General features: G+C 45.6%; 1 protein-coding gene across 1 annotated transcript in view; it reads left to right on the top strand.

Moving 5' to 3' along the window:
- The window catches only part of KIAA1549 (KIAA1549 ortholog), a 126,717-nt gene that overhangs the window by 75,763 nt on the left and 31,119 nt on the right, over positions 1-19,835 (top strand). Inside the window, exons 13-17 of the mRNA XM_046668951.1 lie at positions 4,998-5,194; positions 6,940-7,055; positions 12,496-12,701; positions 15,640-15,863; positions 16,907-17,060. Coding sequence (XP_046524907.1) covers positions 4,998-5,194; positions 6,940-7,055; positions 12,496-12,701; positions 15,640-15,863; positions 16,907-17,060 — 897 coding nt within the window. The remainder of the gene's footprint in view (positions 1-4,997; positions 5,195-6,939; positions 7,056-12,495; positions 12,702-15,639; positions 15,864-16,906; positions 17,061-19,835) is intronic.

Here is a 19,835-nt window from a genome sequence, read left to right as displayed (position 1 = left end):
GTCTGGGAGTAGATTAGTTTTGAAATATGATAAGAGGGGGAGGCCATCCTGTCACATTTTGAGGCAGGGTCCTTTTTTATTTCTAATAATAAAGAAAAAAAAAAAAAACCCCAACCCGTGTCTTTCTTTTATCTATGTTCTCTTTAATCTGTAGCCCAAAGTCATCACTTGTGACTGCTTCCAAAAAAACTCCAGCTTGGATCCGCCTCACCCTGTTGAGCTTCTATTTAAAGATATGAATGGCATTGGCTAGATGCTGCTGGTCCCATGGAAACTTGTTCCGTCTGACAGGAACAGTCCACACCCCGTTGTTGGCGTAGGACCATAGTTCCTGGCCGGCTAGCACTGCGGGCAACCAGATGGAGCGGCCTTAGACACTGCACTTTCATTCATCAAACACTGAGTATTTGCCTTCAGCCAAGCAGTCCAGGCTGGGTTACAAGCACAGATAAGAGGCAGTCCCTGCCTTTGAAGGCTTTAGCGAGGGAGAAGGACAAGCGATCCAAAGGCTGACATGCAGCAGGCTGAGGCTATTTAGGGTGCCATGGGAGCACAGAGGAGGGGAAGCCACCTCACTCTAGGTGGTGGCCTGCCTCTGCCTTCCGAGAGGAGGTGATGCTGGGGCTGAAGCTCAGAGGTTGAGGAGAGGAAGTGTGCCTAGGTGGGGGGAATGGCCCATAGCTCAGGAAGGATGGAGTAAAGGTTGTATGGAAGGGTGCAGCCAAAATGGAGGCAATGGAGGTGGGCGAGAGCCAGGCTCTGAGGGGTTTGTGGGACATAGAAGGGTTGGAAGTGATGCTGTAGGCAGTGGGGAACCACGGAAGGATTTCAGCAGGGAGAGCAGCTTGAACATATTTACATTTGCTACCATCACTTCGTGAGGCACTGTGGACAATGGATTGGAGAGAAGCTCCAGGAGCATTTCTTCCATCTCAGTCAAATTCAACTCACTCCCTGCCCCTGCAGTTGCCCTTTGATTCTCCGCAAGGATCCTACTAACACCTAGTGCGTAGGTGGTTCCAGTTCATCTGTAGTCAGCTGACCGGGACTTGCTGTGGCCCGAGGGCTGGAGAATCTTATAGTTCTGCTCTCCCAACCTCCAAGACTTGAGGGTTACCACAGGCCCTGTGCTGGGCCGTGGCAGAGACACACAGATGGCAATAACTTCACCTTGTCTTCACTTTCTAAATGAAAACAGCATGGTGGGTGTGATTTTTTTTCGCAGATCACATCCATCAAATGGTAAATGCTTACAATGGCACTCTTCATGATGGCCAATTTTTATTCAAACACTTTTGGGATTTGCTCTGTGGTTTCAATTGTCATCTTAACTGCTCCTTCTCAGGGGTTCAGGCTAACACGGGTACTGGAGACTTCACTCCGCCTTATTCCATCCGGTCGGATTATATTTATGGCTCACATGTTTTAAAATTCATCAGGCGTCTCTTGTGTTACTTGGCTGACCTGCTGCACCAGTCGTCCCTGATGTGTCGGCGATGTGTTCCGGTGGGGCACAGACAATGGGGCCTGTCCCCTCTGTGATATATTAGAGAAAGAAGGAACAAAAGAGCCATCCTTCTTCAGAAATAGCTGGGTTCTAATATGAATATTGAAGGCTCTAATTAATCGTGACTCTTCTTTTATAAAGTACTGATTGAAGCTTATTCTGCAAGTGGCAGCTGGAGAGACAATACAGCCAGACTTACTCTAGAGTTTTTTTTTTAAAACATGGAAAAACTAGAGAAAGTGTTCCAGAAAGTAGGGATGAAACAAAAGGAGCTAATTCTATAAGGGAGGCACTGTTTCTTATAATTTTTTCCTTCTGCGTGTAGATGGCTTTTGTTTTGTGCATAAGCACGAATTAAATTGCCAAATTTCTATTGTTATGGAAGGTGGTGACTCATCCAGCCTGTGAGAAATGCAAGGAAATGATAGATTTAAAGATGTTAGTTGGAATCAACAATAAACAACAAGGCTTCAAGGCTATAACGGATGTATATTTCATTTATGACATATATCCCTTTCTTGGTTCCCCACAAAATCCAGCAAGGTTGGTGTTTCAACTGACATTTTTGAAATTCATTCAGTCATCAAATATTTATTGAGGGTCTACCATGTGTCACATCCTGTTGCTGAATTACAAAATTTTGTATCTAAATTATATCTATAGCTTTATCTGATGCCTGACAGCTCCTGGCTATTTATATTAACTGCTTGGTGTTTTATCAACTAACAGCAATAATAACGCTGTCAATCTCATTTGCATGGTACTTTCGCATTTATGAAGCATTTTGACATATACTTCTGTTTGTTTCTTGCATGAGCCCTGAGAGTGTGTCAGGGAAGGACATTTAGTTCATAGACTTGGGGGAACACTTCAGAGAGGCAGCGTCGTGTGTATTTTTCCCTTATTCTCTTTGGAGACCTTTGCTTAGAGGAGGCAATCTGTGGCTTTCCCTTCAATTTTGACAAAGCAAGCCATCCATTAGAGACATTTACTTTCTTACTGGGAAATATACTAGAAAGGATTTTACCAAGATTTACCAAAGGATGTTGATGGTTGGTGATGGTTAAAGAACTGTTGAGGCTATCTGTTAGTCTTTTGTTTAGAAACACCTTGTTTATGGGGCTGAAATGAGGTGCCGCTGGGGTGAAAGCGGCCTCCTGGGGGAGAGGTGCCCCTCTCTTCTGTAAAGCGGGAGAAGGACCCTTATGAAAGGAGGTGGGGAAGGGGAAGCAGCATGGTGCCTACACCACAGGCTTGCTCTCAGGAAAATCCCTTTTAGGTAAGAGCCTATACAGAGGTCGTCCATCTGGAATGTGATTCCCATGAAAGGGCTGCATGCCCCTAGGAAAGGATACAGCCCAGGGATTCAGGGAGCCCAGCTGAGGATCACTGTGCTAATCCACAGTCTCATGGATGAGGAAATAGACTTTCCAGGCTGGTTGGGGGATGGGGGAGCCATGGAGAAGCAGGTTTGGGTTCATTGTTTGCGAAACAACATTCCTGAGCCAAGGGGCAGGTGCCACTCACAAAATGCCCGTGTGGTGGAGTAGCCTGCTCCTGTAACACGATATCATTAATTTAGGAAATACAGGCACCCCAGTCTATGCCTTTTGTTTCCAAGCAATGTCTTTGTAAACTATATTTACAGAAAGTTTTATCCCCCTCTGGTGGCATAAATCATTATTACAGACTACTTTCCTTCTACCCATTGATCCTAGATTTTTAGCACTCAAAAGACCTTAGAGATCACAAATCTAAGCCACTGGTGGTGTCGTTCATCTGCGCATAAAGTTAGCACAAATACGACGAAAGCTTTTGCTTCCACACATACGGTGTCATCTAGAATAGCTCCTTAGATGGGCTTGGCCTTTGTCGTTTGGATAGGGCCATGTATGGGTGTGGAACACAGCCTGGCCAGGGGGGCTTGAATGTGCATGTGGCTTTCCTTCTGAGGAGACCCTTGGGACAACTATTTATATGCAGTTTATTTTCCTATACTCTGCAGGCTCGAATTACGCAAACTTAATACCCAGCCCTGGCACTTTCAGTGTCCTCAAAAATGTCATAAAAAGTGGTGCCCGGCCTTTATTGCCCTTGTTTCTATATACCTTTCTTGTCTAGCACAGGCCTCGAGGCTGAGGCCTGGACTCTGGGGTCTTGGTTGTGGGTTTGGCGTTGGTACTGCGTATCCCTGGGTAGGACTCCTGCATGCGCCACTGTGAGAGGTGGACTTTTTTGAGACTCCTTTCTCCTTCAGCTTTGGGTTCCCATTACTTCTCTTGGCCACTCCCTTCTAGAATTTCTTCATTCCCTTGACTTCTGTTACATTAAACTTTCCAGATTCTTCTGTTTCTTTGAAGTCACCTTTTATTTCTTCCTTACTTCTTTTCCTCCTTTTAGGCCCAAATTGGCAAATGTTCTCCAACATTTAATCCATAGAATATGTTTTCATCTTGAAAAATCTCACCTCCCCTACATGTCACCTTCTGTACAGATGCTCTCAAAGTCAATCTCCAGCCTGAAGTTCCCCCAGGCTGTGGTCCGCCATATCCAGCTACACCGAGCTACTTTCCTTTGGCGCTTTTTCTGCCATCTCAAACCAAGCATGAATGAAGCGAAACCTGTCTGTTTTTTCTCCTCAAGTCTTCATTCCTTCATGACTCACCTCTTTCCCTCCATGTCACTTCCACTGTTCACGATGCCCTGCCTGTAACTTCAAGTCATCACTGGCTTCTTTCTCTCCTTTGCCTCTCACATCTGTTCGGCTTCCAGGTCCTTCTGCCTGGTCTCCAGAACTGTTTATTCCACCCCATTTTCTTTGTTAAGATTTTGGGCTCAGGATTTCATCATTTCATGTACATGGTATTGTTGGGCCTTCTAACTGGTCCCTTTGGCTCCTGTCTGCTTGGATTTTAGAAACCTGCCTCTTGAGAGGGGTTTAGTGGTTTTCTGCTCTAGAAGCTGGCGCTTAGAGTCATCCACAGACGGGCCAGCCTTCTCTCCCCTACAGTCTGACCCTTGTAGTGCAGCAAATGTGATCAAGCATTCTCTGGTCCCTGACATGATCTAGAACACACTCTGTGTAGCCACCTCTTTTTATTTCCAAGATCTGCCTGTCCTCCAAGTCCTGGCACGAGGACTCTATACAGAATGTCTCGCCCGTGCTGCCCTCTCTGGAATTGGTTATGCTGCTATGACGGCAGGTCAGGCATTGTCTGGTGATGTCTCTTGTACCATGGTGTAGTTACTTAATCTTCGTAGTCTTCTTTAATCTTTCACAAGTATCCGTCTTTTCTGCAAACTCTAGATATAAAGAGCACCTCACGTACAATAGATGTTTCAGAGAAGCTCATTGAGTTAGATTGGTGGAATTGCAAGCACAATCTTGAGTCAGAAGTTGGCGCTCCCTTGCCAGCCCTCACAATCTCTTTTTACAGCCCTCAGATTGCAGCTTGACTGTCTCACCTGTGTGTGTCTGTGTTGGTTTTAGTTGCAGATCCCTAGCGTCAAGGGCTTCGATTTTGCTAAGCAGCATCTGGGTCAGCACAATAAAGATGACATCTTGATTATTCATGAGCCAGCACCACTGCCAGGCCCTGTGAAGGACCACACCACGCCCTCTGAAAACGGAGATGTGCCGAGCCCCAAGGCGAAGATCCCGGCCAAGAACGTCCGTCACAGAGGAAGGTTCTTATTGGGCTTTCTGTATTTTTCTCGATCGCAGAGCATGTTTCTGTTTTCGGTTTGTCAATTTCCAGTATCAGAAAGGCTGACGGTGAGTATTGCCCGAGTCTGCAGCCCAGGAGACTGACGATGGCTTGCCCAGTGTTAACGAACCTGAGGGCTCTTGATCCACTCTAATGGACTACCAAAGGAGGCTGATGCTTTCCTTCCCCAAAGTGTTCAGAATTAGGAATCACTGTCTATCACGGTTTGGTGGTCCCCCTGGGACTTGATGAGGGCTTGACCAGCTCGTGTGTGTCTATTCTGGGGTGAGCAGGCTAGGCCCTCTGCGGAGGATATCAGAAATAGTGTATGAAAAACGCATGGCACTTGATACCTCCTCAGCCAGCGTTGGCTTTGCCCTTGCCTGTTATGCCAGTGGCTGGCTATGACTTCATTGCTCCCTCTGCAGGTGACCTTCATCACATCCTTCTTTGCTTGGTTTTTCTCCAGCTGCCGGTGTTGCACCCTTGTTAGCATGTTTGCATGGACTCTTCACGCCTCCTCCCTGCCCAGCTCCCCATATCCAGTTTATTTCCATTCCTCCCATCAAAGTTGAGCACACGGAGAACTGCACGTTAACACACTGCCTGGAAGTCCCCGTCACCCTCTGATCCTGAGACAGGCTGTGGCCGTGTTAAAGAAGACCAAATTCAGAGTCAGGTTTCGTGAAGCTGACTTTAGATCATAGCATGATCACGCTTTTGCTATGGAAGCCTCAAATCATCAGCCTTCCTTTGAGCTTTGGAACTCCAAATCCTGATTTTCTGCTAAGAGGAAAAAAGTGTGATTATACCAACATTCGAAATGAGGTCATAATTTCTGACTTATCAGAAAACCTACCCCGGGGGTTCTGGCCTACTTTTAAGAATTTAATGCATGTTAGAATGTGATCTTTACTAAAGAAAATGAATTATGTAGAGAGATGTTATTTGCTTAATTATCTTGCAGGCTAAGAATAAATCAAATCATTAAAGATTATTGAATATCCTGGTACAATTTTGCAAAGTATTTTTTTCTCCCATGGTCGTCTCATCCTAAACATTTAGTCACAACATCTCAATGGTCTGCACCGCTAATATAATATTTTAGCATCCCTCAGGGGCACCAGAATGTCTCGGCATCTCACATTGCAGTTTAAGCCAGGGAGTGCAAAGAAGAGGGGAGCTAAGTGGTTAGAGATTTTCACTAGCCTGGTGCCCCCAGGGATCTGTGATACCCTTGCTTTTTATATATAGAGTCAAATCTCAGTGGTGATCATTGCCTTTGTGTTGTAAGTGTAGGCTTCTTGCAAAGATCTGGAGTTATATGGGGTGACTGCAGAACTACTCTGGCTTCCTAGTGATGCAGACCCAGTTAACCCAGAACCCCAGATCCTCTGATCCCACCCACGGCAGACCCACACTGCTGGTCCAGCCCTGGTAGCTGAGGCACCATCCTCCAGCCTGGCACTTACTTTCCTAGCATTTGTTGAAATGTAGCCTGCTGACCCAGTTTGTAAGTCATGTTATGCTGTCTTTAAGAGGTAACTAGGTGCTATATATTAATATTAGGTCCTTGAAGATGCCATGCCACAAAATAATTTTTTGGATTGTTTGATTTCTACCAGTTTTGCCTGGAGGCCTGACTTCCACATCCAAATTAATGTGACCTTTCCCCCCATCCTTTCTTTCTTTTTCCTAACGTTTGCATTTGTTTTGTGTCTGCAGAGTTTCTCCCTCAGATGCCGACTCTACAGTGAGCGAAGAGTCCAGCGATAGGGACGCAGGAGACAAGACGCCAGGAGTGGTGAACGACGGCAAGTCCCACAGAGCCCCACAGAGTGGTCTGTGACTCTTCTCGTTTTCCACATTAAAACCTTAATTACAAGGTTCCAGTAGGCTAGGGTTTTATACTACAAATGCTGAACCTTTTTTCGTTTTTTTTTTTTTTTTTTTTTGGTGAGGAAGATTGGCCCTGAGTAATATCTGTTGCCAATCTTCCTCTTTTGGCTTGAGGAAAATTGTTGCTGAGCTAACATACTTTTGTATGTGGGATGCCACCACAGCATGGCTTAATGAGCAATGTGTAGGTCTGCACTCAGAATCTGAACCTGCAAACCCCAGGCCACCATAGTGGAGCAGGCAAACTTAACCACTACACCACCAGGCCAGCCCCAAATGCTGAACCTTTTAAAAAAAATCTGTGCAGTGGAATATTCTTCATTCATATGGTGAATTTCTCAGCATTGGTTGTCAACATCTGACACTGTATTGGTGCCTGCACTGAGGCAGAGGACCTGCTAGAGGTTAGGGATTCACCAAGGTATGTTTTGAGGTTAATAGTCACATTTCTTTCTAGTTCAGAGTCTTAAGGATTTTCCTCCCTGAAGGACAAGGAAGAATGGCACTAAAACCAGAGTCCCAAAAACTGCTCCCAGGATTCAGTGACCTTCTTAGGATCCAATGCAAGTGTTGCACAGCTGTCACTGTCAGAAAGCTGTTTGTTTATCATAGGTCCGAGCGCAGTATATTTGGTTCTGTTCCTAGCTCCTCCTTCCATTGGGAGTTCTATGTGATCTGATGGTTTAGCAGATTTGCATTTGGAGTCAGAGGCCGTGCTTCTTAGGGCAGGTCCGAGATGCACTTCACTCCCATCCAAAGGGTCTAACCATGAGGCTCATGTCCTGTAATGAAACAAAGCCCACGGGTCTTACGGACTTGGGAGCATTTTTTGGCATGATGACAAAGTAGTTAGGTTTTAGCTTAATAGATTCTGTTACATAAATGTGCTACTACGGCTGTTGTATTCGCTGGAGTTTTATTCAGCTTTCAGGATTGTGTTTTAGTAATGCAAAGGAAACTGGAATGCCTCAGGATGTTATCTTTAATAGTAATTTTTGTACTCACATTTTTGGTCACAGATTTCTCTGTATGAAAGTGCAGTACAGAGTGAACCGTATTCTATAAATGAACAGATTCTGGATGAAGCCAGAGGCCTCTTCTGTCGCTGTCACGCTGGTGACCTCACAGGTCCCTTAGCCTTTGGGGCTCCTGTGAGACTAAACGAGCTGATATTTGAGATTCCTTCCAGTTGTTTCATTTTTGATGTTAAAGAAATACCCCTAAGAAGAAGGGAAGAGTTTTTTCTTTGGATCCAATTTCACAGAATCTTAAAAATTACTTAACACCACGGTAACAGGGGCACTGTTTCAAATAGATAGGAATAAAGTCTAATTTTGATCCTGGGAAAGAAATATTTGGAGGAAAAAAAAGTCAGCTCTGGAGTTTCTCAATTTCTCTTCATTGCTTATCTGAGAAAACCTTGCTTTTAGTTCCTGCTTTTAATTCCTTACTGAAAGTATTGCAACCAGAATATTCTATATTCTATATAAAAAATCAAATATCACTTTCAATATGTATTCAAAGTTACAGTAGTAAGCATGTCAGCTTTGGGACTGGGAGTTGTCCATGGAAGGAGACAAGTGGACTAGATGTCCCGGTGAGTGAGTACTAGGAGCTCAGTGACTGCTATTATGAAGAGACACCAGAATCTGTACATTATCTTCGTGTTTTAGAGAGATGATCTTCTCCCTACAATTATCAATTCACTTATAAAATTTTGTTTACTTGTTTAAAACTTGGATGCTGCCATAAAGGCATTTTATTACTAGCATAGAATTAATTTAGTAAAATACCCTCTAAAAACAATTCTGAGTTCTTAATCATAGCTTTTGAATTATTTTGTAATTCATGTAGAAATCCTTCTCTTGTTGCAAGTCATGATGAAATGCAAATTAATGGAGCAGGAGGGTGCTTGAGAACCGCTCTGGGACCCTCCTCCATCTCGCCCTGGGCCCAGGGTCCCTCTCACCACAGTGGGTGGCACGCCTGCTGGGTCTCTAGAGATTCCTTGGCAAGGCTTTGGATGGCTGTTACAGGTCGTGTGGCATTTTCAGGACCCACCTTGCAAGGGAAGCTGAGAAAAGACCATTGTTTTGGTCAGTTTGAGGCTGTGCCTTATTTCCTTTCCAGCTGACTATTTTTGAAGGTGGCTAGACCATGATGCATGACCTTTACAACAATCCAAGGACCCTTATGAGATTATTTGCTCAAATGTCACTGTCTTCTCAGTTATTGCAGTTTTAGAATAAGTCTCGTCATAAGCACTGGTTCCCCTTAGCAAAGTTATGAAGAGAGAGATGAGGTAGGGAGTAGCACACCTCCCTTAAGTCAAGGTGGCTACGTTCAGTTGCTTGTTGTGCTGCCATTGCTGTGTCCAGGCATAATTGTGGTTTTTTCTCTCTTCTTCTTTTTTTCAATTGTTTAAACTTTTTATTTTCCATTGAGGTAAGATTGGTTTATAACATTATATAGATTTCAGGTGTACATCATTATATTTCGATTTCCGTGTAGACTACATCATGTTCACCACCCAAAGACTAATTACTATGCATCACTGCACACACGTGCCCGGCCACCCCTTATGCCGTCCTCCCTTCCCCCTCTCTTCTTTACCATCAGGAATAAACCACGTAGATAAGGACTGCAAAATGCTGAGTATTTTCTTTATGTTCTCCATAGGTCGCATGTGTGTGATTTTTAAGTAATTAGAGCTTCATTAATTTGAATTCCACAAATCCAAATTCTAGAATTTCACCCAGTCATTTACTTTTGCATGTGCTAAGGAGTTTGCAAAACAAATAAAATTTTTAACGAGATTGCAGGGTAACTATTTTGACTACAAATAACATCAGAGTTTTTCAGGTAATGGTAGACTACCCATTTATAAAATGATTGCGATCATAAATCATAATTCTCCTCTTTTCATTAAGGCAGATTCCCCAAGGTCTCTTTAGGTGGAATTTTATACAGGTGGTTGAGGTGACTAGTCATTTAGTCATCCATTCAGCAAGTGTCTACTAAGTGCCTGTGGTGGCTTCGGTGCTGGGATAGGATGAAGAAGAGGCAGATGTGATCCCTGCCTCACAGGGTGTTAATGTGGGTCACGGGCATCGGTATTAATGCAGTTTGACTGCACTTACCGATAGATAATGGAATTAATAGTTCTTTTAAAATCTTCTATTGCTTCGGCATTTTAGTAATTTGGATTGCTCTTTCCTCTGTCATTCTTCGTTGACATTATCCTATACTGTAGTTTCTATCATTACATTTTTTTGTTTGTTTTATAATATTTGAAGAGGAGGCACTCTTCAAAAGTACTCTTCCAAAGGCCCTACTTGCCTTAAGGCAGGATTCACACAGCATTAATCTCTATGTATCCATTGTACTTTCCAGTGACTGTTATTATGCAAGTAGTTTTTTAAAAAAATTGTGCAATGCATAGCAAACAATAAAAATAACCAGTTTATATATATAAACTGAGATATATGTATATATGTGCACAGATAGATAAAACAAATAACAAACCTTTTTTCAGCCTTTTAAAAGGGCTGGACTCCAAGGCCGTATGGAAGCTTGAGGGTTTTCTCTGCATCCTTTGTTTCTCTGGTTGCAGTTGGTGAACTGTGGCACAAGGAGCCATGACCACAGTTGGGGGGTGGGATAGGGCAGTGACAGGAGCCAGTCGCAGGCCTGCAGCTCCGTGGTACCCAGGCAAGCAGACAGCACAGAGGGAGGGGACTTTCTTCCTCTGCCACCTTTGTGCCCTGATCTTTTTACCATCTTTTTACCAGATTGGGGGAAAGCAACCTCACCTTTATGTATCAGTAGCTTAATGTGGGCTACCCTTTGTGACATCTGCTGTCACTTTATGAGTGTGGGTTAGCAAGGCTAGCCTATCTGGCACAGCTAATTATCTCCGTTTAGGCATTTTGCCTGTAATTTGAGTAGCTGCCACTGGATGCATGGTGGAGCCTGGCTGTGCTTACGTTCGTTGCACAAACAGGCTCCCTCCGGGCCCAGGGTAGGGAAAGCAAGCCCAAGAATAGCCGGAATCCAGAAACCTATGCCTCCTTGCTAAGAGAGATGGCGTTCATTCACAGAGTTACATACATCATTTCTAGTTGCTTGGGATAACAAGTGGAGATAATTCAAATTGAGAGGAAATACAAAGACTGACATACCACTGATGTGCATTCCTTATGTAAAACCTCAACTACTTTTCTTCCTGCTTTGCTCAACTTTTTCTTTTTCTACACGGAGGAGAAACCTCTATATTTTTCACTTATGCTTGAAGTTTCAAACCTCATGCTTTTGTTTACAAAAAGTTTCTGCATGCCCTCATTCCTTCTCTTGGGCTGTTGGCCATTTATTTTAAAGCGGTGTTCAGAGCGTCCGGAGGTGCCTGGCTTATCAGAGGGAGGGCCTCAGTGACCTCAGTGCGTCTCACCAGCTCTGTAGAGCTCTTCCCACCTACTCAGCCCCTCCTCGCATCTCTCCGTCTTTTTTTGCCTTTTTAAAATTAAAGCTTATTGGGATTATTTCTACTATAAAAGTTATACTCAGAGAAAATCCTCATTACAGAAAATACAGGAAATTGGAGAAAATCACCCATTATACCAAGATCCAGTATCTGTCAACATTTTAAAGTGTTTCTTTTCTATCTTCTTTCTACACATTTAATTTTTTCTCTCTTTTTGCAGTTCTGATTACTTTAAAAAACTTTGTCTTGGTAAAATATACATGCCGTAAAATTTACCCATTTAACCATTTTTAAGTGTCCTCTTCATCTCTTTTTTTTAAAGTAGGACCAAGTCCCCTGTAGGCATCAGGTTTTTCTTCTTATGCCTCTTCAACTTAATTTTCTTTCCACGTCAGAACCGAAGCGTTCATTGTTAACCAGTACATGCCTGTCTGCAGTCCCCTCGACTTTTGTTTCTCAACAGTATAATCACCTTGGCAACTAAATTTTTATTGCTCCAAATGAGAGTGGAACTTCAGAGATGCATTACATGTTTTTTCTAAAAGTTCTGTAAATTGCTATTGACTGAGCAACTTCAGGTTCCTCCTGTCTGGAAGACTCTTTCTTACTGAAGACTCTGAAACACCTTTAGACAAAACAGGCAATTTTTGGCACAAAGTGTCATCAGGATTTTCATTTCTTTTCTAAGCATATTTGTAATTTGTAATGAGGCTGAAGAAGACACTATTTAACCCAGACAGCTTAAGCTCAAATAGTGACATTTCAAGTCTTCTGCCATGGAGTGGGGATGTGTTTTTGAGCAGGGGCCCATCTGAGGATTCTTTAAGGATTAATCCATAATTTTGATTATTTGCGATTCTTTAGGATGACTTTATTTATTTTGGCTTTCCCCTCTGTTCCAGGGCCACCGCCCCCCAGTTCAGGGAATGAACAGCACTCGTCAGCCTCCATCTTTGAGCACGTGGACAGGATCTCCCGCTCCTCAGAGGCCAGTCGGCGGGTCCCCAGTAAGATCCAGCTGATTGCCATGCAGCCGATCCCAGCTCCCCCAGTTCAGCACCCCATACTGGCTGACCGAGTGGCAGAAACCAACAAAATTAACAAAGAGGTATTTGTTTTTATTAAAAAGTATGTTAATAAAAAGGCTCACATTCTGATTTGGTCGGTGCTGAAAAATGAGTGAAAGTGACAGTGTCAAAAGGTTGCTAAAGGTATGAGCTGCTGACAAGTATTCTGAATTTTAAATATTATAATCAGGTTTTTTAGATCTGATACTGTTCAAGGACACTGTTAGATGCATTGGCAGATATGCAGAACAAAGACCTGAGGCTGCTATCCTTAGAAAGTCCCATTTCGGCCCATGGCTAGTATTTGGGAACTTGGGTTTCGGAAAGATTCCCGCCATTCCCAGAACAGAGTCGCTCACTGCGCCTAAACTATTAATACGAACAATATGATTTATGGTGAACATCTGCTTTCCTTCTGGGAGCCTGGAATTTTATGACATGCTAGGCAGAGGGTGCCTACGTGAGCAGCCCGTTAGAGACTCCCTGGGCACTGAGTCTCTCATAAGCTTCCCTGGTGGACAACATTTCACCCGTGTTGTCACAACTCGTTGCTGGAGGAACTAAGCACGTCCTATGGGACTCCACTGGGAGAGCGCTCCGGGAAGCTCCTCCTGGGTGCCTCCAGAATTCGCCCCACGTGCTTTTCCCTTTGCTGATTCACTCTATATCTTTTTGCTGTAATGACTGGGACTAAATGCTGGGTCCTGTGACTTCTCCTAGTGACTCATCCAGCCTGGGGTGGTCTTGGGATAAGAGGAGACTTTGTGATTCCTGATAGATCCGCTCTGGCCCCAAGGATCTAGATAATTCATAGTAAAACCCTATTCCAGTGAATCCCAGAAGAGTGAGTTAGATCTGCTTCCCTCCTAAGATTCTGGGAACCAGAATGCCAGGCTAGGTCACTGTTAACTGGAGCTTGAGAGATTTGACCTGGGCTGGACTATCAGTGGAGTGAATGCCATCTAGGACTGCACATAAGACAGCTCCATGCCTGTCAGTTTCCTGCCTCTAAGAAACCCCTGCTGCTGTTGTGAGTTCTGCCAGGTTGTAATAAGAAATTGGTACAGTTGAACCCTCCTCCCCACTTTAAAGGTGATCCTTACAGTGGATCATCCTATAGAAGTCTTACCAAGAGTTCTTATATTTCTCCTGTCCACGCCTCTTTAGCTCTTTGCCAAGCACTTGACCACAGACTGTGTGCCATGGGTTCAGGATGACATGTGCTGTGCGTTCTCACCAACGCTCAGGAGCCCCAGCCCTGCATGGCCCCAGTCCTGGCCTAGACCTGTTTCCATCAGTCTCCTGTTGCGTGTGCCTCTACAGCTGCCAGGGTAGACAGCCTGGAGTGACTTCTCCATCTGGCGAAAGAAAGAAGAGAATGTGTTCACCAGGCCTGTGGCTTCATAACTTGATAGTATACATCTCCGTTTTTTTCTTTTACTATCTTTTTAAAATGTAGTATTTGATGCACACATAGGACTATAGGTAACAGATATATTGATTATAAAGCATAACAACAAAATGAAAACCCAACTTAAGAACTAGAGCATTGTCAATACTGTTACACCTACCTAAATACTTCATACATCTAAATTTAAATGTTTTATTTATTTTTGAGGAATATTAGCCCTGAGCTAACTGCTGCCAATGCTCCTCTTTTTGCTGAGGAAGATTAGCCCTGAGCTAACATCCATGCCCATCTTCCTCTACTTTATATGTGGGACGCCTACCACAACATGGCCTGTCAAGCGGTGCTGTGTCCGCACCCGGGATCCGAACCAGCAAACCGCGGGCCGCCTAAGTGGAATGTGCACACTTAACCAGTGTGCCACCGGGCTGGCCCTAAATGTTTTCTTAGTAGGAGATTCTGCTGCAAATTCCTAGCATATCTTGGGCCTCCTGTGAGGGCTCATATATTTTAAAGAACAATTAGAGCCCGACAGAGTAAGAGCGGCTTTTCTTAATTCTCCTGATGCTAAGTTGCCGAGAACCTCATGCAACCGACCCTCCTCCTTCAGACAGTCTCAGGGTATGTGGCTTTTGGTCTACTGCAGTCTTCCTGCATGGGCAGGAATGTTCCATCCTATCTTGGCCTATGAGTCCTGCTCTCTCTTCCCCATCAGATTCCTAGCATGGTTTCCCTTCTGCCCCGCTGTCTCCATCTCGCTTGATGTCAAGGCCTCTGAAGCAGAGCTAGGTGCTTACAAAACGGGACACACCTTGACACAAGTGAGCTCTTCCCAGCCTGCGCTGCCCCCCAGCACAGCAGAACTGCCACGCCATCAACCCCCCAGGCAGTCATCTGCATTCCCACCGCTGGCTCTTGGCAGGCCTGGCTCTTGGCAGGCCTGGCGTGGATGTGCCACATCTCACACCTTCCTCCCCCTTCCCTCTTGTCTTCAGATCCTACTTACTTTTCAAGACCTACTTCAGGCCTCGTAGCCAGCGGTGACATGTTTCCACACCTGTGGATGCCCCTCTGTGGAGGGAAAGTCTCCTGTCAGGGAACTTGTTTGGTAATACTAGATAATTATCAGCAAACGGGTATTGTATAACATGCAAGTATCTTTGAATCTATCTTAACTTAGAAATCTCTGAAGTAGTGAAATTATTGAGTATGGAGAAGGTTTACTCTTTTCTCAGGGCGTATTATATCCAGTTGTCAGTGCCCCTTTGTGTCTTCAAAGTTGTCACTAGCTGATTTTGCAGGTTGGAGTTATTTTTGCCCTGCTCTGGGGGCCGATACCGGGGCTTCCCCGTATCCACACCACTGCGAGTTTGGGGGTCCGGCCCGTGGGCATGGCAGGTGCTCTGTGCCCCGTGTGGGCGTGCCTGTCCCATCACACCCTTTGGGGCCTCCTGGAGCCTAGGACAGACGTCCAGAGGGCAAGGGCCGTGGCCGGAAGGTGTTCCCCAAATGCTTTCAGAGCCTGGGTCCCAGGATCCTTCGAGCACGTTCTTTCGGTCTCGTCCCCTCAGATTCAGACGGCGCTGCGACACAAGTCGGAGATCGAGCACCATCGGAACAAGATCCGGCTCCGCGCCAAGCGCCGCGGCCACTACGAGTTCCCGGTGCTGGACGAGCTGTCCTCGGGCGACACGCGCGAGCGGCACCGCGTGTACCGCCGGGCGCAGATGCAGATCGACAAGATCCTGGACCCCACGGCCAGCGTGCCCTCCGTGTTCATAGAGCCCCGGAAGAGGTGGGCCCGGGCGAGCTGTCGGGCGGGGCGGGACGGGAGGGCTCGGTCGGTTTTAAGGGTAAAGGCTCTGAAAACGACTCCAAGAGGTTAATACACAGAAAGGCTGTCGGCCACCCTGATGGCTTTGATTGTCACCTGTGTGGAGAAGGCGGCCCCTCGAGTGCCTGAGAGCATTTCCTGGGTTTGCTGTCTCCTGGAATGGGCATTCTAAAGTGGTGTCGCCTGTCCTCCTCCCACTGTGCCTCCGGCGCTTCCTGGGCCCTCCCTCTCCTCCATCCCGCTCTCACCCCCAGGATCTTCACCTCCTCTGCTTGGTCACCTAGCTGGGTGTGGGTGGACAGCTCATTTCCTTTCCCTCAGCCACACTCAGTCTTGGTCTCTTGGTCTCCCAGAGCCCTGCCTTTAACCAGATACGTTTTCTGTAAACACTGCTCTCATTTGTGCCTTTCTCTGCTCAAACCCTGTTATGGCTTCTGTTCCCTGCCATATGGAACCTGTGCTCCTGTAACAGGCTGGCCTGCCTCTCCATTCGAGCTGCTTTCCACCCTACAGCAGCATAGACAGACCTGCCACTCCCTTAGCCCTGGCCTCATTGCCCCCGGGATTCATCTGCATTCCTGTTTCTGGCCCTCGGCAGCACGGTGGTGTCCACACCTCGCCCTCTCCTTCCACATCCCTCTGGTGTGCAGATCCTCTGCTCTTTAAGACCTAGCTCAGGCCCTGTGCAGCCAGCGATGTCGTCTCCGGCTCACATGGACCTCCCCCTTTCCTGAATATCTGTATTATTAAATGCTGTCACGACTATACGTTGCCTCGTACTGTTCTCCGTTGTTCCGTGTGTGTTGATATAGTCTGCCAGGGCAGATAGGTTGTGAGCTTTCTTAGAGCAGAGACTGTGTTTTACACATTGTTTATATTCTGTGGGGTGTTTACTCCAGTGGCCAGCACATCACAGGTGCTTAGAAAATGCTTAGTGTTCAGTTGATAAGCCAGCGGCAAGCAAGTTTGTTTCCTGTGAAGCTAACCTCTCGTTTTCCTGGCAGTTCGCGGATAAAGCGTTCTCCCAAGCCACGCCGGAAACACCAGGTCAACGGCTGCCCTGGAGATGCCGAGAAGGACAGGCTGATCACCACAGACAGTGACGGCACTTACAAAAGGCCCCCTGGCGTCCACAACTCTGCCTACATTGGCTGCCCAGTGCGTAATGCTGACCCTGGCTTCTGGAATCCGGGTTGGGGTGGCTCTCTGGGAGAGGAGAATGAATAGTGGTGGCTGCTGCCTTGTGTGGTGTTGATGCCCGGTGGCTGAAGCTGCGAGGCCGGCTGGGTGGTGAGGCATGTGGGGTGAGAGGGGGAGAGGGCTGGTCCTTTGAGGGGAAACTTGAGTCATTTAAAGCAGGGGGCTGCTGGACGAGCTCTCTGGAAACATCCTCTGTGCTTTTCCTTTCTATATGCAAGCCTTCTCCTCTCAGGCTTCAGAGTAGGCGCTTCTTGAGGTTAACTGGAAGACTGAGAGAAATGTCCAGAGGTTTTTTTTTTCCTTTCCCTGGTCAGAGGGTTGTTTGGGTTATTTGGTGATGGGAGGGATATTTAGGGTTTTGTCCCTCCCTTCTGCTCCTGGACTGCGAAGAAGGTATTCTATTTGCTAATATATATATATTTTATTTTAATGGAAGAAAGAGCTTAATGGAATTTAAGAAATATGGAATTAAACATTTTTTTCAAACAGAAAGGATACAGAGTTGCTTGAAGTGTTGAAGGCAGACATTGATAGCATTAAGACACACACGCGCAGACCCCACTGAGAAGGGAAGAAAGCCTCCCCGAGGGACTGTGAGAAATACAGACACAAAGACACCCCGAGGTGGAGAGGGGGCGCTAGATGTGGCTGACTCGGGCAGCACCGGGACGCGCAGCGGGTGCCTGCAGCCCTGTGTCAGGGTGCAGCCCTGTCTTGTTGCACAAGTCCCCTGCCTCTTCCTGGAGGCAGACTTATACAGCTGTCCTTGTTTAGAGGGAAATTAGCAAAACACACATGTCTGGAGAAGGGGTTGGTGATGTAATGATCACTTTAGGTGGAGCCTATTCAACCAGCCATTTCTTATTTGAGTTTTATATTTTATCTCCTAAATTACACAAATAACTAACACTGACAGACACTAAACGTAATTAGCCAAACGTGCCACTGTATCGACATTGGGGCTGAGTATAATTGAATCATGATCATCTGAGACAACCAGGCCTTTCCTTGGGAACTTACTGTATTTCTAGTGCCCTAAAGACTGACCATGCCCCTCATGACCCTCTCATGAGGATTGGAATGATTCCAGAGAGTTAGAAGGCCTACAAATTAGACTCCTTTGCTCCTCAGTAGACTGAATTCAGTCGTTTCCAAATGCTGGGAATGAATTCCTGAGTTAGGGGACCCATCGCCGGCAGTTCTTACAGTAGATGGTGCTCTTGTGCTGCTGCTGTTTTTGGACAGGCACTTGTCTGGGCGTCTGTGGGGTTTGGTTTCATCTGGGGAGGGCTCTCCCTTTGGCTCCCCAGGAGAGTCATGCAGGGATGTCCAGACCGTGCTGTGTGAAGCCAGCGACTAGAAGAAGGTGAGCGTTGCTCCATCCCCCTTCGTTTCCCTGGCCAGCAGGGCTCCATCTCTCATGGGAATCTGCAGGAGAGCCTTTACAGTCCCTGTCCCTTCATTTTTTCTAGTCGCCCTGAGTTCCATCATCCAATGCCATTAAGTTTTGTGTAGGGAATAGCCTGTCTTTCCCTTGCTGTCTCCATTCACCTCTATTTATGGCCCTAAATCAGGCCTCTTTCATGGTGGCCCAGACCATCCTTGTCCTCCTTGCTTTTTCTTGGCAGAAAGCACACAGTTTCCTCCCTGAGCTGGTGGAAGGAAGTGCTTCCCTGGAGAACACCACCTCAGTTAGCTACTTTGTCTCCAGTGGCCCCATTTTTCAAAGATTCCCTAAAATGAAAGTCTTCCTCGGATGGACTGACTTTTTACTTTCTCTCCCTAAAAGTTCTGAAACACATACTTTCAAAGATAATGCCTTTCTCAGAACTTAACCGTTTCTTAGGTCACATTTCATCTTCAAGATTATATTAGATATATGTGTTTTTAAATTATCTTGAGTTTTACACTTTTCCCCTCAAAATATCTTCTTCTCCAGAACTTTATTCTCCTAAGGTGGAAGAAATACTTCTGGATTCCTTGTAACTAAAGTCATCATTATAATTATAGGTCTAGGCAAACTGTGGCCCTCAGGCCAAATCCAGCCAGCTGCCTGTTTTGTAAATAGTGTTTTCTTGGAACACAGCCACGCCCATTCATTTGCATGTTATCTGTAGCTGCTCTTGCTAAGAACCAGGCAGTTTGAGTAGGGACATGCTGGTTTAAGGATGAGATTATGTTCTGAGAAATGCGTCCTTAGATGATTTCGTCACTGTGCGAACATCATAGAGTGTACTTACACAAACCTAGATGGTATAGCCTAGCGTATGCCTGGACGATGTGGTACTAATCTTATGGGAATACCGTTGTACGTGCAGTGAGTTGTTGACGGAAACGTTGTTGTGCAGCACATGACTATAGTTGCAACAGGACTGTTTGACTCACAAAGCCTGAGATATTTACTGTCTGGCCCTTTATAGAAAAAGTTTGTCAACCCCTGATATAATTTATCTTCCAAGCCAACACTTGTGAGAGTGAGGGGAGGCGCTATTAATTATTGTATTGGGATACCAGGCATAAACTGAGATTGTCCTGGGCCCACCATGATGTATGATCACTCTTATAATACCCCCAGAGGGTTGCAAAGTAGGCACCAGAATACACCATCTCTGGTGAATGAAGGTAAAAGGGTCATATCTATTTCTGAAGAATGACAGATGAACGTGTTTCTGTGCAAAGGAAACAAACATAATATAACAGAATTGTCAAACTGAGATTTGAGGTAATGGAATT

This window comes from Equus quagga, chromosome 8 (genome assembly GCF_021613505.1).
Source record: "Equus quagga isolate Etosha38 chromosome 8, UCLA_HA_Equagga_1.0, whole genome shotgun sequence".
NCBI classification, from domain to species: domain Eukaryota; kingdom Metazoa; phylum Chordata; class Mammalia; order Perissodactyla; family Equidae; genus Equus; species Equus quagga.
This window is presented reverse-complemented; position numbering and strand designations above follow the sequence as displayed.